Raw genomic sequence first — 22,950 nt, 5'->3', positions numbered from 1 at the left:
TCATGGCTTACTACTCAGCAATAAAAAGAAGAAAAAAAACTTTTGATACATGCAACAATTTCAATAACTCTTGAAGGATAAATGCTGAGAGAAAAAAGCCAATCCAAAATGTTATGTAATGTATGAATCCATTTATGTAACATTTTAAAATGATAAAATTGTACAAGTGGAAGACAGATGGCATGGAGAGGAAAGGGGGAAGGGTGAAAAGAGGTGAGGTATGTGTGATTATAAAAGGGCAATATGAGTATCATTTTACATGGGGATTATTCAGTATCTTGACTGTGGTAGTGTATACAGAATCCACACATGGTAAAATCATATAGACCTACATACACAAACATACAAAGGAGTACAAGTAAAACATGAAAGCTGACTAAGATTGGTGGAATGTATTAAGGTCAGTATCTGGGTTGTAATATTGTACTACGGTTTTACATAACGTTCCAATTGGGGATAATTGGATCAAATATACATAAGAACGCTCTGTATTAACTCTTATAACTGCATATGAATCTAAAATAATCTTAATAAAAATGTGAATTAAAAAGAAAAACATACCATTCAACAACTAGTTGAGTATGTAGAAGATCAGAATACACCACTCCAAAATATGCCAATTTGGTTTAAGGATTATTTTGAACCAAAGACAATTGAGAAATAGCAGATGCCAAATAAAAGCACTTTGTCTTCCCCCACTATTTGCCTAAAAGCAGGCTAGACTCTTAAACATGAGGAGCCTAAACTCTGATCAGCCCAGAAATGACACTGAGAGAAATCTACATAACAAATCTTACTAAATCTACCCTTATCTTCATTAGTTTCCTTCATATAATAACCTTCCCACAGTTTGTATCCCTCGGAACTCTAACTTACTTTTCCTTTGTATTGTCACTTCTGTACAAATTTTATTGTTCTTTGTTAAGATGCTACCGTGTTTCCCTGAAAATAAGACCTAGCCAGATCATCAGCTCTTTGCATGCTCAGACCAATGTGTCTTTTGGAGCAGAAATTAACATAAGACCGGGTCTTATATAAGACCGGGTTTTGTATTATATAAGACCAGACATTATATCATATAAGAGCTGGTCTAATATTATATTATATAAGACACAGTCTTATATTTTATAAAACCCAGTCTGATATGATATGATATGATATGATATGATATGATATGATATGATATGATGTCATATATATATTATATTATGTATATATATCATATTATATCATATGATATATATATCATATTGTATTATATCCGGTCTTATATTAAAATAAGACCGGGTCTTATATTAATTTTTGCTCCAAAAGATGCATTAGAACTGATTGTCCAGCTAGGTCTTATTTTCGGGGAAACACAGTAGTTCCTTGTTGCTTATAATATTAAGATACAATTTCAGCATCTCCTCCATTGTCTATCACATAGATCATTGTAGCTGGGTCAATTTGCCCTACATTTCATGTTCTTGATGATTGGCAAAAATCATGTGCCTTGTGAAAATAACACATGCAAAAACAGAGGAAAGACCAGGACAAGTGACAGGCTATTTTTTGAGAAGTGTTTTGTTCTAAAAGGTCATTTTTAAAGCTTTAATATCTATAATCTTATAATTTTTCAAAACTATATTCAATAGCTTGATAGGTAAAATAAAACAAAATATTTTAAAAGCACTGAATTGTGTCGTTTTAATATATATATTTTTAATTATAATTCCTGTCAATATGTTCAACAGTTACTTATGTTAGATTGTTTTTTTTCCTAGCCACATGGAAACATTCAGAGTTTTCAAGACATACCACATTATTTTGTGCCTACTATGCCTGTTTACCCTTCCTGCCAAGAATACCAAAAGCCCGTTCCTCTATCAGTTCCATAAAAACTGAAAAGTGTATTTATTCTTCAAGATCTAATTGAAATTTCAAAACATCACCAATTTGGTTACAACTCTTCTATTTTCCTTCCCCACAAAGAATGAGTTGCTTTCTCTATTTTGGTAGTGCCTGGTTATATTAACTGTATGGCATCTAGAAGCTAGTACTGACAAGCAACATTAAGTGTTCTATTTTTTAACTCTACTAAAAATCTCATCAAATGGTTTGTATCTTTCCATGTCTTCTTCCTTTATTAGACAATGACCATCATTATAATCGGTCCCAGTTTTAATTTTCAGGGTCTGGTACCTATAATATACAGTTCATAATTTTTTTTTAATAAACTTGTTTTTTACACTTAACATTTGAAAGAATGAGTACATGAATGATCAGATGAAACAGTGTAATAAATTTAAATTATTTGTGTGCAAATGCATGTGTAATTTTAATATTAGTTTGTCAATTCTTCTGGTCTTTTTTGTAACCTACTCTTACTTATTTTGGAGTGTGCAGCCTTATATATTGATTGTGCTTCATACATAAAAGTGACTATGATGAGTAATAGGTATGTATAAATAAAATAACTGCATTATCAAGCAAGAAAACATACTCAGGAATTTGTTTTACTCTTAGTTTTTTTCTTAATGATGTCCCTTGAGTTCTTTTGATGTGGTAAAAGTATTTATGAATGTTATCCATGAATAGATTTCAAAATCCACATTATAAAGAATATGGTTTGAAATGATTACATAATAAAAAAAATGCTTTGTAGGTTTCAAGTAGGTGTACGGGAAAGTTAAGTTAAAAACGATTTTTGGTTGAGATTACACTGAAAATAAAGGGAAAACATTAAAGAAATAAAATATGTAATACAGAAGATTCTTAAGACTAAACCATAACGGGTAATGCCTATTGACAGGTCAAGTTGCTTTCTGAGGCTTAAGGGATAAAATTCCTAGTATGTAAACATTTTAAACATGGAAATGGCTTTAAGTAGTAAATTAAAATCCTCTGTTATGCAAACTGCTTTAGCAATTAATGTATCCAAGACTGAGCAATAAATCTTAATTGAGGATATTTAGTTCAACAATGGATAACTGAAAGGTTGATTTGTATTTAACAGAAGCAAAGTTATTCAGCACAAATTGCCTGAAGGCTACAATTACTTAGTCTTCAGTGATACACACTCATAAAACTCCAAGTTGCAAGTTTTGATAAGATTATAACGCACTTCTATTTCAAGTATATCACACTTACGGATTTAACAGCAAACAAGCAAAGGGAATCCAGTGAATTAGAATACAAAAGTAATTTCACAAATAGGAAAGCCTCGAGTATCAGTGACATTGCAGTTTAAAACTAGCATTTGAAGATTCAGAAATAATTAATTGCGAGGCACAATTGGCACAGAGGTAAAATTGGGTCTTGTGCCCCCCTGGCTACTTAGAAAAGCTGACTGCTGTGTCGTATGTAATTGGGCCCACATTTCTCAGGAGTACTCAAGGTCTGGATTTTTCTTTCCCACTTTCCATGCTTGAAAGAGTACCAGTTTTATTCCCTGATCTCTGCTTGAGGTCAGGTAATTACTATATGAAATTAGCCTCTCTGGGCATGACATAATGGTTAGGTTTTATTATGGTTTTGGAAGCAGATAAACTTGGATTTGAATCCCAAATCAACCATTCATCACAGGCAACTACCTTCTTTAAACAAGCCTCAGTTTCTGAATCTACAAAAGAAGAATAAGAAAGCCTTCCAGAAATGATTACTGTGAGATGATTAATGCAAAACATTTTGCAAGTGCTTGACATATTCCAACTGCTTAAAAAGTAGTCACTATAATTACGTTACTTTTGTTGCAGTAATGATGGTCTTACTGTATCATATATCCCAGGCTAAGTGCATGCAAACACAAATGCCTGGCTTCATGGTGAGAATATATATAGGGTCCATAAAGGGTGACAGATAATGATTATTTTCAGTTGACACTTCCCTGCCTCCCCAGAGAGAATACTGTGTTTTCTCCTAACATACTGGAAAAAAATAATTTATAATCTGACAATATGCATGAGGGAAAAAATCAACTGAACATCAGTTCCTCCTTTCCTAATAATGTAAGTTTCTTCACGGACATGGTTTTAGGGAATGCAGTGGGCAGGAGCTTAAGCCACAGATTACCCAGACAGACTCATCATGAAAAACCAATCACAATAATTTCCTGCAGTGCTAAATATCAGTGAAATTCAATGTGTAAATAACACAGTAATAAACATCCCTAGGTATGTAAGTATTTCCTTGGTATGCTGACCCTGTATACCAACACAAACAGGTTTGTATTTATTTTGCTCACACTTGCATAGGTCCAGTCACAGTACTGGAAAGTTCCATTTTAGAAATCATCTCAAGGGAATAGTTCTAAAAGAATTTTATATAGTGGGATTATAACGACTTGCATTCTTGAGAGTATTTCAAAGATTCTTCTATGTTCAATGTTTCCTTACGAATCTTAACCTTGATGCTACACTAAGTAGCAGTTTAAATTTACATATAAAACCAAGAAACAATAGTTTGTCCCTTTATCTGTATCACAGCTCTAAACTCTCCATAAAGAGAGGAAAATATAACATCAAAAAAAAAAAAACAAATCATTTAAAAAACACAATAAAACAAAAGGCTTCGGTATTCTGTGTAAATTAGTAAACAATATAATTACTGACTATATTTTAAGAAAATGTTTCAAGCACACACTGTGCAATCATTATAATTTCAAAAATAGTTACTATGCAACAGTTATAAATCAGTGCCTATAATACTTTTGAAACCAGTGCCATCTTAACTGTTCCCAATCCCTCACAAATACATAATTTAAACTCACTGAATATAGACAGAAATTTTTTCCTATAGATTCATTCATATTAATATCTTTATAGTTTATAAATAAAAATCTCTCTAGCCTATTAGGATAAATTATAATTACCATATCCAGGTCAAAATGGATAAGAGGGTTACTCTAAAAATAATTTGGTTTCATCCTTATACCCTGTACCAAAAGGACTTGTCAATAAATAAATAACCTGACTGATACTATTTTTGCTGTTCTTCTTTTTATAAGAAATCTTTTTCATCAATCTCTAATGAAAGCCAAATGGCCACAGGATTAGATGGGGAAGAGAGGAGAAACAGCAAGAGAAACACATGGTAAAGCTAAGTTAGAAACCAAATATTTCCAACTTTTCCTCCCTAGGTAGACATTCATTTATTTATAAACAAGCCACTGAACATATATTTTGTACTCCATACTTTGAGAAAATGTTGCTATAAATATGGATATGAAAGTACGTTAATTTGTTTCCTACTCATCAGATACATTGAATGAAATGCAACACAAATCAATAGCCAGATCACCAAATCGGCACTTCTTTAACAAAGTAATCTTACTCAACTAAGATATATAAATTAATCTTAGTTTTATTCAATCCTGTAAGAACCTCTTGCTATTGGAGAGAAAACTGTACTCACTTCATTCAACAAATATTTATTGAAGATACATTTATGTGCCAACACAAAGTTATGAGCTGAGGACACAATGGTAAATAAAATGGATATATGTGGTCCCTAACTTTGTAGAGTTTCCTTTCTAGTTGGTAAGTAGTAGTTAATCAAATAATCAACAAATAAATATAAAATTAAAATAATGACAACAGCTAAAATGTGAAATGATGGTGCTAAAAGTGTTTATTTTAAGAGACTTCATTCAGCCTAGTCAGGGAGGTCAGGGAAAGCTTTGAAGAAATAATACTTGAGTTGAAATCTGGCAATAGGTAGGAAACTAAGAGGAGATGGGAGACATTTCTGGGTGAAGAAATACCTTGTTAAAATATACTGTTGGGGAAGGAGCTTGACAAATTGAGAATCAAAGGATGAAAATAGGTGGAAATCACAAAGCAATTCCTTTTAGATTGTTACTCCATAGGGAAAGGAATCAAACCGTATCTCCCTTATTCACCTGTTTCCTAGTATTCACTTCCTTCCTAGTAAACAGGACGTCATAGGAACTCGTTTATTTTTCCCTTTTTCTTTATGATTCCTACCTACATATAAACCAGTACATGGATCTTTCACACATGTTCCTGACTCTCTTTCTGATTAGTAGGTTAATACTTCAGGGCAAGTATTATATAAAATATCATCTTTGTGTCACCAAGAGCTTAGCATAACACGTTAACAGTAGCTACTTAATACACAGATTTGGATTTCAGAATGACAGGGTTCATTATAGACTTGTTAGTTTTCCTTTATTTCTCTCTTTTTAAATATATCTGTATGTGAATATTTTTACAATTATTATAAAACACTCTTAAGCACTGTTTATTTGTCTCATCCTAGGTTAAAAAGAACATGTTACCATACTTTATATGACAATCCACATCAAACTTAACATGGTTCAAAACTTGTGATGTTACTTTTGTGGGTCCACGCAGCTAGTCTATATCCCCAGTTATTCAATTAGACATTAATCTAGGTGTTGCCGTGAAGGTATTTTGGAGATCTGCAACCAGGTGACTTACATTTGGTCATCTGCAACCAGGTGACTTACATCTGCAACCAGGTGACTTTGGAGATCTGCAACCAGGTGACTTATTATTATTCTAAAAGATCTGGGTGGGTCGGACTCAATCAACTGAAAGGCCTTAAGAACAGAACTGAGGTGTCTCTGAGGAAGAAGAAATTCTGCATTCTGCACCTGGTATACAGCTTTAGCTCCTGCCTGACAGTTTCCAGCCTGCCAATAATTTCAAATTTCCCTAGCCAGCCCCCATAATCTCATAAATAAATAAATAAATAAATATATATATATATATATATATATATATATATATACACATACACACATATGTATAATATATAAATATATATATACTATATATATTAAATATATACACATATTATATTCAATATATATAAATATATCCATCTATCCCTGTATCCATCTATCTTCCTATCCACACACACTACAGATTCTGTTTCTTTCATGTAACTATGATGGAGACACAACTGTGTCCTATTAGAGATCATTTTTTAGAGCCAGCTGATAAAGAACACATTAATGAACACATTTTCTTACAAAATAATAGTTTTGATGCATTTTACATGGGAAGAAAAGGATTGATGACATTTTATAGATAAGAACAAATTCAAGATACATCTCATTGTCTATGTTAATGTGGCTTTGCTATTCCACTGGCTTCAAGGATATAACTTTATTATTCTAAGAAACTCTTGTCCAGTAAGATAAGTGTTGCAGATAATATTATTGTTCATTTTAGGAACTTCTTGAATAACCCATCAACTCTTCAGCAAAAAAGCACCAAATGCCAATTTTTACCTCAAGACTCTTTGAACCATCTTCCCTCAAAATCTTCTTTCTGTATCCAACAATTAAAAATCATTATATAATGATCTTTAATCCTGACCAAGACTCCTACTGAAATATCTGCCTTAAACCAGACTGCAAAATCTCAATTACTACTTCAAATTTTCTTTTGCCCCTTGAAACCTAGGGTCCTTAGGACTTTGATTAGATTTAGTTTTAAATCCTAGCTCTAGAATACATATCCCTCTCTATCTATACGGGGATGCCAAAAAAATGTAAACACATTTTAAGAGATGTTATCTATGCTCAAGCAGTAGTTTGCCATAATCAGAAGTGTCTGGACGTGGATGGTAACCACTTTGAGCACCTCTTGTAATTGCAGATGTCAAATGTGACATGTGTTCATCTTTTGTTATTGGTATATATTAAGTATTACAATTAATATAGTGGTTTTCTTTCTTCAAATGTATATACATTTTTTTGGCATCCCCTGTATATACCCTTCTGAGACCAAACCTTCCTCCCTGATAATCAACAACCCCAGAGGCAGCAGAAGACAGTAGCCCTGAGCTGACTAATGGCAAAGTGGTCCAGACCTCTAGCAGGCTAAAGAGAACATCCTGACCTAAGTTATATTTCAACTCCTGAACCCTAAGGTGGAATGACCCCCTGGCTACTTTCCCATGAGGCCGGACAGAGCGACTTGGAAAAGACCTCAGAAATGTCTTCAAGATCTGAAAAAGTGACTCATTACCCTCACCTCAGACTAATCAGCTCACAACAAGACCTCAAAACCCTAATCCATGATATCTTGTGATTTTGCCCTATACAATCTGTAACTTCCATGCCATGGGGGAGCCAGTTCTTTAAGCACTAGCTTACCTGTGTCTCTGGGCTTGGTATCATTGCCTTAAGAAACCTTTACTACTTTCTTTGCTCCAAACTCCTGTTTGAGTCTCCTTTGACCTCGTTTTGCACAGTTCGGTAACACCATCAGAGACATTACTAAGATGCTGATGAGTTAATGACCTCCCTTATTGTACTAAGCAAAAAACTCAGTTTTGTTTACAAAACAGGTTGTTTTGGTGATATTTTAAGGAGACAGCATTTAACACAGAGGAGAGACAAAAATAATACTCATGCATTCATTACATAAAATTGAACAGTATTATCATTTTGCTGAATTTCATTTGAACCATTTTGTGAAATATAAAGTAAATTATCTTAATAGAGTTAAATCTCCTTTGATAAAGATAAAAGTTTCCTTTTGAATGTCATTATTGCTCCTTCTCAAAGACAACTGCTATTAAAAAAGACTGGTGTGCACATTTCCAGCTTACTTTTTTTCCATAGTTTTACAAATACATGCATCTATGAGCAATAAGCATTAATGGCTAGTGTGTATTTAATTTTGAAAATTATAAATGGTACCATACCATGTTATTCTTCTCATTATTTTTATCGCTCAAAGCTTTTGAGACATATTTATGTCCTTATATATACATATATACATAAACATATCTGTATGTGTATATACTATTTCAGCACATAAACTCACTGTATGTATTTACTCATTCCTCTTTTGATTAAGATTTACTCTCTTTCCAATTTTTTGTATGCCTTTAATTCTAAAAATAACCCCAAAAGTTCATATTAACATCTTATAATCAAACTCTGCCTTAGATAAATGTTTAAAGTCACAGAATTAATATGTATCAACACAGAGATTCAAATCCAGATTTGTTTGGCTCCCAAAATAACTTATTTTCCCAACCATGTTGTCTGCCAAACACAGCAAAATGAATGTTTTATGTGAATGTGAAAATTGGTATAAGTTGTCCCTACTTTCCAGGTTCCCGAGGTTCATTCTTCCTCTTGTACCTTACACTTTGAACAATTTAATTTCCTTAATTTGGAGTGGCCATTAAGGATGGTGAATGTTATCAAAGAGTGATGTTAGTGATTACTGACATAGAAACATTGCTCATTATAAAGAGGTAGGGAAGAACAGAGGCAGGGAGAGACTTCATCTACTCACTTTCTTCCTTTATGTATCTGAAATAAACATATCTGTGGCAAAGTGTGGTAGGCTACAACAGACTGGGCATTTGACACAGAGCATCCATATTTTGGAGACATAAATAGATAAAATGATTTGTTCTCTGTACATATGGACAACAGTCTCTCATTCAGCATCCCCAAAACCATCAATCTTATACCCTGTTAACATGATTAGTTATAAGTAGAACGTTACCAGAAGGAACTTGTAAGTAACACAGATTTGGAAACTACATGAAGAACTATAGCAGCAAGGTGATTGCCCATAGTCCTAAGGACTATGCTGGGAAGATCTGAAAATAAGTACTTCAAACTCTTTTGCCTCTCAACATTAGCAGCAAGATAATACAGTGTTATAGAGTTAAATCCTCATATTTGCATAAAAATTTGCTTATCTCAGAAGCTCACCAAGTTACATGCACTCCTCTACTACATTTCTATGGCTTCTATTCTGTTTATTCTTCACTGAACTCATTTATAATTTTAATACTGCAGACAATTAAATCATTCAAATTCCAGTTTACTGGACTAGCATATCTTCTACTACGACTCCTTACAGTTTCTATTATTAAAGGCCAGATGTTCACCTCATAAGTTTTCCTCATTCAATTCTCATGAAAACTTAATTTTGTCTTGATTTTACAGATGAGAAAAACAAGTATCATGAGCTAACAATACTTTGCACAAGGTCACTAAGTTACAATAATTTAATGGAATCTAAAATGATTTAGTTCCTATACTTTTTAAGAAAAGGGACAGTGTCAAATTTTTATCAACAGGCCTACTACAAAAATATGATAATCAAAAATCTGTTTACTGAATAAATTTATGACTCAAAAGCCATACTCATCAACACTAATTGAAGGTATAGTTTGTAAAGGATTCTGAGTTATTTTTGGTAAAATAGTGTATCTTGCACAAATTAAAATTAAAAGTCATTTTTTAATTTATTTAAATGTTACTTTCAAATATAATAATAACTGACATGGAGTAGACATGTAATATTTGTTATTAAATATTGAATCATCATCCATACACACTCAAAACCATCATTTGGTACATAACTCCTGAAGGGTCAACTACGAAGCATAAATAGTAACACTAATTCCTTACTGATAAACTTTCCTTATATATGCTGTTAGTTTTTTTTTTTTTTTTTCTGTAATTTACTTTGAGTACGGGGATGAATATTTAGTATGAAAGAAAATAAGCTTTTCCCCATTATAAAAACAAGCATGTAACATTCCAGTGTAACCTATAGCCAGCACATTAAAATGTAAGGATGTTATTTGCTCATACTATTTCCATCATACTCATTTCCCCATATTAAATATTCTGAACAACTCCAGATAAGCGCTGACTGAATCAGTTCAGTCCAAATTAAGTTCTTTGTATGGGTGCTAATCTTTAGAGCTCCTTGTTTCTTTTGTTCTATCATCTTCCACACTTCTGTGGAAGCATTTCGATTTGCTTTAATTTCTAACAGTACTTTGAATTTCAATTGTGTATCAAATCTTAGAACAAACAGGCCAAACAAAAGAGATGTTAGGAGTATCATATCAGAGGTTTATACATGAAAATAATTATGTATTGCAACTATTGGTGATACTACACATTTATTAAATCATCACTATTAAAAATGAGCTAGTCAAGTACACTTCCACATTTCTAAAATTAAGAACAAAATTGCTGAAAAGCTTCATCGCATATTGATTTCACTCGTAGATTTAAAACAATACTACATTCAATTCAAAGCAAAATTATGAGTTTCATTTGTATATTCCATCATTTACACATTTAAAATAATATCAAAATTCAGGTTCATTATTGGATTTTTTGAAAAGTACTTTGAAATGGAAAATGAGCAAAATGACAATTCTTGCTTTCAAATAAACATAAGGAATTGTGAAGACAGAGTGATTACAGTTTGAAAAAAAATTATAATGTACACATATCTATGTGTAACTATGTAACATATGTTCTAGAAGAATTTTTGTACTTAAGATTTTCAAAGATGTTTTATGGGAATGAGCCAAAGCTCTGTCAGCATTTTACCAAATAATTTACAATCATTGGCAAAGGTAGAAAAGGAAACTTAAATAAATACACTTCAGAGTGAATGAAAATAGCTGAAAACTAAAAAAATAAATATTTAAACCAAATCATTGTAACTATTAACAATGACACAATAATGACAGGGGGAGTCTTACTACATTATACTGCCACTGGCAACATATCAGATATTCATCAATGAAAACAAGATATTTATTAATTACATTAAGTTTTAAGCAACATCAATACTTAAGATACTGTAAAAATTCTCTTATGAAAAGACCTATCTTCTTTTCCAGAACAAAAGAATGTTTTCTCCTTATCCAACATAGAACCAATAGATTCAATAAAATTGATAAATTCCTAATTTAATTTCTAGTACTAATCTGTAATATTTTCTTTCAGCCTCCAGATCAAAGATACATTGTACAAGTACAGATTTGTCGTATTAAAAACTGCAGTGATTAAGTATTGAAAAAAAAACAAAAACTTACCAACTGGTTCCTTTTGATTCTGAAAGAGAATCTTGCTATTACTGCCATCCATGTTTGCCATGTTAATTGTGTTTCCATCTGTCCAGTAGAGTTTCCTTAATTCAAAAAAGATGTTGATTTAAAAATATTAGATACAGACTTACTTGTTGACTAGAAACATACACTAAAGAACAAAATTAATACCAAAGTAAATTGTTGGCTCAGGATTGTTTTCAGGAAGGCCCCCAATTTTTGAACCACTTGCTGACAGTAATCTAACATATTTGCCTAGGAAGAAAGCACCACTCTTGCTTTTTACTGTAATTGAAGGACAATTATTTCACTTCCTTCTTCCTCTTACATTCACATTCACGAATATTTAAGTATGACTACAGTACATTATTTCCATTTAAAGTAATTCATCAGTATTGAATCCTCTTGGCTTGGATAAATCAGATACTTTAGAAGGGAACAAAGTCATTTCAACCTTCCCCATTGAAAGTGCTGAGGAGAAAGGATTTCTTTTAGCCCTACACAAGCTCTCTATCTGGGTACATGATGACTAGTCAGAAGATGGGAGAATTAGGAGTGACCATAATATCAACATCTGGTAAATATATTATTACCAATTTGTGTTTGAAATGAAATCAATGACTTTTCCCTGCATTTTTTTTTTGTTATTCTCAACCATCACATCACTCCCTAAAAATATGAGGTAATGAGATCTCACAATAATATATAAAAATCTGATTTTATGCAGATAACAGAAATCTCTAACCAGGGATCTCCTTTACAATTTGCATATTCATAATTGTTGTGTTTTTTTGTTGTTGTTGTTGTTGTTTTTTGACTGTATGGATGATATATATGAGTCCCCTAAGTTAAACAAAGTTTTTATATAAAATCAGAGCAAAGGTGTGTGAATTTTTTGAAAAACTTAATAAAAATAATCATACTTTACCCCCTGACTGGGTGAGCTGCAAGACACTGTGGCTTATCGATTCCATGGATAATTGAGGTTTTCAAAGAGCCATCCAGTCGTGCCACATTAACTTGTGTTTCATCAAATTCTGAGCTAATCCAGTATAAATTACGTGAGACCCAATCTACTGCTAGCCCTCTGATACTCTGAATATCTGTAAAACAGGAAAGAGAAAATTAAAAGTAAATGAAGTTTCTCATTCTTTTGGCTTTCCAAGTGAGTTATTTTCTGTCTCAGGGAAAATTTAATTTACACTTTAATTTGTTAGCTAAAATTGTACAACATTGTAATCTCGTTCCTTTATCAGCCCTTCTTAAGGCATGAATAATCATTAACGTCTTAGTGCTGAGCCATTTGAAAACCTGACACAATAATTAGCATTGAAATTACACTACCAGTCAAAGATTCACCAGTAAGCACTTAGGAGCAGATACAGGCAGGAGTCCTATAGGCCAAAGTGACCAAAATTTAAATTAGAGTAATAGCTTCTCCAGTTGGTAGCACATCTTTCTAGTTAGGAGAAAATACTTGTGGGCCATCAACAAATGTACTATTTTAGGTTGTAAGTGCCAATTTGTTTCTGAATTGAAATAAAACAATTCAACTTTCCTTAAAAGAACCACCAGATTTGAACATCTTTCAAAACAGATAATTAATAAAAATTGATGGCGATATGAATAAAGAAACTAAAATCCTTTTAACATCCCTCCAATGTGGATTCTACAGAAATTACCGAAATCTAATTATGTTTCCATTCATTACAGCCAATATGAATATTTACAGTGTTATTCCTTGATTATTCAATTAGGCATCTTAAAAAAAAAAAAAAGATGGAATTTAGGCTCAAATATAATTGCACGTTTTAATTAAAGAAACAAATTAAAATAAAGAGTTAAGAATGATGGATACTAGGAAATCTTTTTTAGCATATTAACATATAAAGCAGGCTAGTTCAGTCTGTGGCATTTGCCTTTATTTTACAAAGTTTGAATATTCTCTAGCATACTGTACCTTCGGAGTTCTCTGGACCAGTGGTACTCAAACTTACAAGACACGGAGACTGTTAAATTGACATTTCTGATGCAATATGTCTGGGGAGGGGCCTGAGATTCTGGGCATCCTAACTAGCTCCCAGGTTCTGCTGCCTCTGCGCCCTCCCTATTATCTTCCAGTCCAAATGGCTCCAGAGTCCCAGAGCAGCTGCTACTTAGCTTGTCGAATTTCTACCTCTTCCTATTGATCATTTTCAAAAGATGCCAGAAAGCTAGGTTTTTCACCTGAAAGTGGAGACTTCAGATTGTAAAATGTGCCAACTAGTTCAAAATTTAAAACAGCACGATAAGACAGCGAGGCCCGGCAGTTTTGAGTGGGCTCTAAAAAGCAGCGCAGGCCTGCTAGGCTCCAATCCAGGCTGAAGTCCTCCAATCTCGACCACACCTACTTTCCTGTTCAATAATACTTTCATTATTTCTAAATTACTGGTAATCCCATTGCCCTTACAGGATATTCCTCATGTTTCAATTTCTCTTCTAATCAACATCCACTCACTATGCAAGTTACCTTTCATCATCAATTTTTCTGATTACGTTGACCGATTTTGAATGTGAACTTCATTTCTAAACCCCAAACTTGGAATTGACTTCTTTTTTAGTTATCCTCATCCAATTCCCTCTTTCCTCGAGGTGAAAAAAAGAAAAAAAAAAAGCAATACAACACCTCTGTAAAGATAAACCTATCATGTGTGATACTTACTTATTGCCTCACCCAGGATACTTTTCCTTCTCCTTCACCCTCTGGACTTAGTAAGTTGCTGAGAGACCGTATTGCTATAATGAGAAGATTTGGCTTCATGTTCTAGGTTGAGTGCCTATATTTAGTCTGTAATCAAGTCACTTAAATTTTGGCCTCATTTCTTATTGGGAAAATTAAGCTAATTATAGATAATACATAGGATTGCTGTGAATATTACATTAGATGATGTGTGTTTATGTACCTTAGTGCAGGGTTGAGAGGTACTTTGCCAATCTAAGGACTTAATACTTTCTGCATTTTTACTCTGGATTGCTTGTTATTGGCAAAAAAAAAAAAGAAAAAAATGAAATTAATTTTTATATCCTCTAATCCATGTTCTCCAAATATTTTTTTTTTTCCTTTTGGCTGTCTCTGCTGCTGAAAATGCTTTTATTCATTTCTGATTGAGTACTAATCATATGGCCTAGAAAATACATTGCACTGTTAAACTGGAAACCATAGCTACGTATAAGCTATTAATACCTATTTAGTCCTTTTCAATTGTATGGTTCATGATCTCTCAAATCTACTTCTATTTTTAACATTGCCATAGGATCCAGTCTCTTTCCTTTTTCAAGCAATTGATGTAGATGCTGCCAGGTCATTTTTCTGACTAGAGAGCTCTGGATTATGACCCTTGTTTGCCCCAAGGTATTCACGAACTTCCAACCACTTAGAAACTGATGTCTAAATTCCTTAGCCTGGCTTTCTATATAATCTGAATATAACTCCCTTCCCAAACTTATTTCTCACTATTTTTAACAATTACTTTACACTTCAGTCATACTGATGTGTTTTCAGATCCCTGGACTTGTCCTGACCTTTCTAACCTATAAGGAATTATGTGGACCTCATACTCTATTACAGCTCCACTTGCCTAAACCTTATGAAAAATAAGCCAGCTGATAGCAACATCACCCTTCAATCACAAAAACCTAATCAACTTTCCTTAATATCCTGCCAGAAAGATTTTCTCTACCTACCTAATTCAACAGGATTATATCTGGCCAATGCTTTTCTACCTAAGGTGATAATTATTTGCTGGCATATTACCACTCTCACATATACTTCTTCAGGGAAGGCTCCTTGCTAATTTATCTTTATAGCTCTTGTCCCCAAATGTGTACAACATTGCCTTCAAAATAAATGTTAATGAACTGATGAATGATAACTTTAAGGATAGGTGTGAACTGAGCTAGAAATATCAGGCATAAGATACTTAAGTTTATTTTCAGTAGTACGTATCTAAACACACATTCAGGCAATCTCAATTCTCGTTCTCTATCCCTACTTTTTTCCACCAACTAGATTGAAGGGAGTTCCTAATGATCAGCTTTATGTCTAAAAGAAAATGTATGCCTTATTTTTAAAACACTCTTTTATATCCAAATCTGATTTTTTTAGAGTGCCCTGGTAAATTTAACAAGAATGGTGATGCCATATATTTAATGACATTTTTTCCTTGATAAAAATATTGAGATATTAAATTCTGACTCTTAACTCTTGTGTTCAAGTAAGTCAGACCAAGATCTCTGAACACATTTCTCAGAAAGTTCATTTTTTTTTTTCTATTTCCACGGACTCTCACCTCTTGAACTAAGGTGGATTAGATATTCTGAAAAGCCCTTCATTGCCATAGAATTCTCTGAAGCATGATAAATTATAAAGTTTAAATGCATTGTTGAGATCACAAGACAGACATGAAAATCTCTAAGTGCTAAAACATATTCATATGTTAACTAAAACCATAAAGGCAGGCAAATGGAAATGTAGAGACTGGTGTAACGAAAGGAACACAAACTTGTAATAAAAACCTACAGATTTAGGATTAGTAGTTGCTCAGTTCAAGAGGGTTCGGTCCTTAAACTCACAAAGAGTGGGAGGGATAAACATGAATTAACTCAGGAATATCAGAAGGGTTTGAATACTCAGTGACAGGTGACTGGGGAAAAATAAATCTGCCTACTTAAAAAGGAGAACAATTTAAAAAGAAAAAGCAAAACTTAGTTATCTGTCCTTTCTCTAGGTACAAAAAAAAAATTGTAATTCTAATCATAGGTCTATATTCAGGCAAGAGGAACCTGGTTTATCCATAAGGTTCATTGGTTGGGTAGGGGAGAAATCAAATTAAAGTGAATCCTCGCTTACAGCAACTCATTTTCCCTCCAGCAGAAGCAAATTCCAATCCTTTATGAAAGAAAAATATTCCTCAACCCAGGCCCTCACAATTTCCAGATTGAGTTCATAATAGATCAGGACTGAAAATTGAAAACAAAAACAAAACAAAAAAAAACCCACGAAAAAAACAACAACAAAGTGCACAAAGAAATGAGACGTAAGAGAAAGAGTACACAGAAAAATAAACACAGATTTAAAGCTCCAAAACCTACATGTTTTTAAATTATTATGTGTAAGATAAAGAAAAAAGGGTGGAATATTTTCAAAGAAAATTATACTTTGAAATAATGAGCAAGGCATATTCATTAATTTTTGGATTCTCCATAAGATATAAATGAGAACAAAAAATGACTGGTGAATATTTTTTTTAAATACAATGTTAAAAAATAATAATAATACATTAGATGGATTAACCAGCAGTTTAGACATATATCAAGTAGTGAACTGCAAGGTAAATTGAAGGAATTTAGCCAGAGCCAGAACAAAGAAACAAAAAGATTGAGATGGAGGTAAGAATGAACAGTCTAGCACATCTAGTCAGAGTTTCCAAAGGAGGAAATAGAGAAACTAGGTTAGAGAAAATGGTCAGAGATAATATTTGAGGGTTTTTCTTTTCTCCCTGAGCTGATGAAAGACATAACCCCATAGGAAGCAGAAGCCTCTAATGGTAAAAAAAAAAAAGAAAAAAAAAAAAAAAAAAAAAAAAAAAAAAAAAAAAAAAATATATATATATATATATATATATATATATATATATATATACACATACACACACACACACACACACACACAGTCGTGAGGAAAAAAGAAAATGTTAAAGCAGCTAAATAAAAAAGAAGATATCACCCCCCCCAGAAAATAATAACAATTAGACAAACAGGGAGATTTTTAACAGCAATAAGGGATGATAAAAAATAGTGGAATGATATCTGAAAATGTTTGAGAGAAAATAACTCTGAACTTGGAATTTCTACTCAACAGAATTATCTTTCATACCTTTCATACTACGTCTCAACCACTACAACCACAAAAACCCCAAACGATTTGATTTACAAATGGGCAAAGGACTTGAATAGACATTTATCCAAAGCAGATATAGAAATTGTCAACAAGAACATAAAATGACACTCAACATCACTAATCATTAGGGAATGCAAATAAAAACCACAATTAGATATCACCTCAACACATTAGGATAGCTATTAAAAAAAAAAAAACATGGAAAATAACAAGTGTTGAGAAAGATGTGGAGAAATTGGATAAATTGTGTACTGTTGGTGAGAATGTGAAATAATGCAGCCTCTGTGGGAAACCGTATGGCAGTTTCTCAAAAAAAATTAAAAATTGAATTAACTAATGACCTAGAAATTCCCCTTCTGAGTATATAGTTAAGTGTTGCATAGAGAATTTTGGTCATCACAGACTGCATATATTAAGGAGGACCCATAAGAATATAATGGAGCTGAAAAATTCCTATCATCTAGTAACATTGTAGCTTTAGTGATGTTGTAGCCGTGGTGACATTGTACGGGTGCAAGGCATTACTATTTTGTACTGGTCTCAGTCTATCCATAGTAATACTATCAGCTAGAAATACCTCTGGGCTCTTCACCTGGGCCCTGGGTAACTTCCCACAGACATCTCCCTTTCCTAAACCAATGTTACAACTGGACTGATCCTTGGGGTTCTTAATAAAATTGTAGGACACCCTTCAGCAAAAATCATTAGCAAACTTTGAAGAACAAGAGTTTATTGCTTACAGGTCCTGGAGTGTAGGCGGGGCACAGTGAGGTTGTGGGCAGACAGAGCTCTGGAATGGGCCTGAGGTGCCGCTCTTACTATGGTCAGGGTGTGGGGGCCTAGGGTTCCGAGGGCTCACTCTTTAGTGGTGAATTTAAAACATAAAAGCAAAAAACGTCAAGCACAGGAAGAGGAAAACCAAACCAAACCACAACAACAACAAAAGTAAAACAAAACAAAGAGCCCAAATGGTCAGTTATGGAAATCAACTGAAAGCTCATAAATGAAGGAGGGACAGTGCACAAAGCTGGCCTGGCTATTTATCTAGTTGTGTTGCTGGCCATGTGTTTATTCAAGAGAGCTTCCCTTGAAGGGGGATACCTCTTTGAAATGCGTCCCTTAAGCATTCCAAGTTTAAGTCAGGCACTTGGATCACAAAAAGAAAAGGCAATTATCACAATTTATACTATAATTACATTTTTTATGGTGATGCTGGTGTAAACAAACCTACTATGCTTCTAGTCATATAAAGTATAGCACACAATTACAGTAGTAGGCTATGCCACCTAGTTTGTGTAAGCACACTCTATGATGTTTGCACAATGATGAAATCGCCTAACCAGGCAATTCTCAGAATGCATCCCTATTGTTAAGTGGTACATAACTTGTATATCCAAAATAATTGAAAGCAGGATCTCAGAGAGATATTTTTCCACCTATATTCATAACAGCATTATTCACAATAACTAAAAGGTGGAAATGACCCAAATGTTTATCAACAGATGAATGTATAGACAAACTGTGATACATACATTCAATGGAATTCTATATAAAGAAGGGAAATTCTAACACATGCTACAACATGGATAAACCTTGAAGACATCATGATAAGTGAAAGCAGCCATTCGAAAAAAGGAAAATACTATATGGTTCCACTTATATGAGGTCCCTAGAGTAGTTATATTCATAGACAAAGAAAGAAAAAGCCAGGAATAAGCGGGGGGTTGGAGGGCTGTTTGATGGATATTGAGTTTCAATTTTGCAAGATGAAAGGAGTTCTAAAGATGGTTTGCACAATGGGAATGTATTTAACACTACTGAACTATATACTTAAAAAGGTCAAGATAATAAATTTTATATTATGTATATTTTACCACAATTAAAAATATATATTTCAAAAAATGAAGGCTAAATAAATATGTTTTCAGATAATATATCAGATTATCACTAACAGATACTTACTAAAGGAACATTAAATTATATAATTCAGAGAGAAGAGAAATGATCACAGAAAGTCTTAGATGAAAGAGGGATGAAGGTAAGCACATAAATTGGTTAACATGTAGATAAATTTTAAAAAGAACTGGTTGTCAATTCTCTGCCTGTGAGATTTATTCTTTCCCCACCCCCTCCCACCCCCGCATGAAGTGGACCACTTGACACCTGCATCTTGGGAGTGGGCACAAAAACAAAGGATTTTGCCCCAACTCAGGGATGTCTTCAAGGTAGGAGGGGATCCCAACTCTTATAACTTTCTGAGGGCAGATGTTTATAGCCAATCAAAACATACTTGAGGTGGGTTTCCGAGCAATTATTTCTCTGTTCTTAGGAGCAAAGTTTAAAATTGGTAATGTTTTTGAAAAGCTTTCTCAAGGGAACTTGGTAAATATTAAATATTCAATTTGTTGCAGTTATGATAAACTATATATATATATATATATATATATATATACACATACACACACACATATATATATATAACATATATATAAAAGAATTATATATGTATGTAACATATATATAACTACATATAACATGTCACATGCAGATTAATAAAACATCCATAAACCATGATCCAATTTAAGAAACAGAACATTACAAATATTTTAAAAGCCTTCTATGCTCACCCTCATTAATTTTATGCCTCTCCAACTCTGAACAATTTAGTGTTTATCACGGTCTTGGTTTTCTCAGTTTTAAGACATGTGCATGAGCTCAAATTTATATTTTTTTCTAGAGGAAATAGGATCAGAACTATAAGCTTTCACTAATCTTCATATCTCTTAATTCAACTCTGAACAATTTAGTGTTTATCAAGGTCTTGGTTTTGTCAGTTTTAACACGTGCGTGAGCTCACATTTATATTTTTTCTAGAGGAAATAGGGACAGAACTATAGATTTTAACTAATCTTCATATCTCTTAATGTCCTAAGCCTATAATTATTCCTATCATAGAGAAACAACTCACTGTTGATTGGGGAAAAGTCTGGAACAAGCCTCTTTCTTTTATTTTCATCTGGATCAATGTCTCCAACCTCTTTCTAATTATCTGGTCAACGTAAACTCTCTTTCATTTGTCAGGTTTAATTACGTCTACATCTACCATACCCTTGGTGTCTGTCACCTTCTTATACCACTTATTGTTCTAGTCTAATGCTTGTTTCAGATGTAGAATATTTCCATGACTTTCTAATTGTACCCTTATTTATAATTTCTCAGTATTCAATCTAACTTTCAAATATCCACCTGGTTCTTCAAAAGAGGTTGAATCACCTATACTCATCTGTAAAAGTCTTCAGCGGCTTCCCATTACCTTGAAGGAAAAAAAAAAAAGCACAATCACAGTTCCTCCCCTGGTCTAAGACCTTCTGTGATCTGCCGCCATGGTAACCTTCTAATTTACTCTTCTACAAGGTCCAGCTACCCCTCACTACTTGCTCCTCTTTCAAGTCTCCAAACATTTGTGCTGAATGATATCTCAACCCAGATTGACTTTACTACCATTTCCTCCCGAGGGAACACTTTGGGAAGAACTTATACTCCCTATGCTAATTTTCTGAGGAGTGGTTGACACGCTTCTTAAACTCCTTATTTAATTTAGCCTTCTATTTTAATTAGTTGTTTAACTCATCCTTTCACCAGATATGAAGCCCCGTGAGATTATGGGCTGTCTCAAATAATCACCATTGCCCCATCCATCCAATCTCCCAGATATAGAATCCAGAATATAGTATATATAAAAGAAAATGCCTGTGCAATAAAATAGCATTTCAACCCTCCGGCCAAAGGACAAAGAGTAAACATAGGAAGTAATGTTCATTTAGCACCTATTGCTATACAGACATAGTTCTCAAGGGAAAAGCACTTATAGGTGTCATTTTTGGCTTTCTTTTCTTTGCTCTTTTATAAAAACACAGATGTTGACATTCTTTCACCAAAAGGCTTCCTGGGTGAAATGGAAATTGAAAATTCTATTCAGAAATAAGCAAAACAACAGATGTTCCCTATCCGAAATTTCTACTTTAATTCAAGGCCTGTTTCCAAAATTTAGATCTCACTGTTATTACTGACCTGTTTTCATTTCTTTCATTCTCTCTGGACCAATTTTCACAATAGGTTTAATTTTCTAAGCATTTTTATTACTGGGTACAATTAAATATGGTGTCTTGCAAAATAGAGGGGATAAATGAATTTTTAGTACTCAGTGACAAAATAATTGTTCGCAAAAGTGCATAACAGTTTCAAATACTGATGGAAATCTACTCTGAAGTGGGTCCCACTAGATTCAAAGTTACATTGAGAATTAGATTTTATATAGTAGCAATATGATGAAGAGATTTTTTTTAAATGTTTTATAGTGTTGCAATTAAAAATGTATATATTATATAAAATTTCCTAGCACATAAGCGAGCATTCTTTATAGAAATAAACAAATACACTTATAATTCATATTCATCTTCCTTGCATATATTTTAGTTTCTGCTTAACTCATAGCAACAGTCTAGTTCATTCAGATAGATGATAATAGCACTAAAAAAAACAATTTTCTCAAGCAAAGCACTTGCCCAAAGTTGAATCTTTAATTTTCCAAAGATGAGCAACTTATACTTTGCCATAGAATAATCAGACATATCAGAGGTCCTTTCCAATAAAAAAAAAAAAGAAAATGAGATTCTATTCCAGTGACCTGGAATTTTATAAAGCTTTCAACATATCTCTAAATGTTTTCCCTTAATATTTCAGAATATACAATAAAATCATTGGCAAGGACATGGTCTGACCCCTAACCTTTACCCAAGTACTACTAGGTGAACTCTGCACAGTATGCTGAGTATATATTAAGTGAACATTGAAAACAATGTGATGCACAAACCGTGTGCTTATGTGAGTTTCCTTATTTAAAAGAAAAGGACATTTAGGGGAAAAGACGATAGTTTTAGAGTCAAAAGTCCAGATCCAAACTTGGATGAAAAGAAGCTCTGCTATTTCATAGCATGGCGAACTTGAACAAATACTTCCTTATCTTTAAAAGCAAAATGTGACATTTACCTCAAAGCACTATATGAGAAATAAATGATAGAAAAAAATCAAATAATGATAAATACAAATGTGAAAAGGCAGCTATATGACTCCTGGCTACTATTAGG

General features: G+C 33.1%; 1 protein-coding gene across 1 annotated transcript in view; it reads right to left on the bottom strand.

The window, feature by feature from the left end:
* Positions 1-22,950, bottom strand: part of LRP1B (LDL receptor related protein 1B) — a 1,793,989-nt gene that overhangs the window by 569,068 nt on the left and 1,201,971 nt on the right. The window contains exons 30-31 of the mRNA XM_033112843.1: positions 12,794-12,968; positions 11,854-11,948 (exon numbers count right to left, since the gene is read on the bottom strand). Of these exons, the coding sequence (XP_032968734.1) occupies positions 11,854-11,948; positions 12,794-12,968 (270 nt within the window). The remainder of the gene's footprint in view (positions 1-11,853; positions 11,949-12,793; positions 12,969-22,950) is intronic.

This window comes from Rhinolophus ferrumequinum, chromosome 8, assembly GCF_004115265.2.
Source record: "Rhinolophus ferrumequinum isolate MPI-CBG mRhiFer1 chromosome 8, mRhiFer1_v1.p, whole genome shotgun sequence".
In the NCBI taxonomy this organism is placed as follows: Eukaryota; Metazoa; Chordata; class Mammalia; order Chiroptera; family Rhinolophidae; genus Rhinolophus; species Rhinolophus ferrumequinum.
This window is presented reverse-complemented; position numbering and strand designations above follow the sequence as displayed.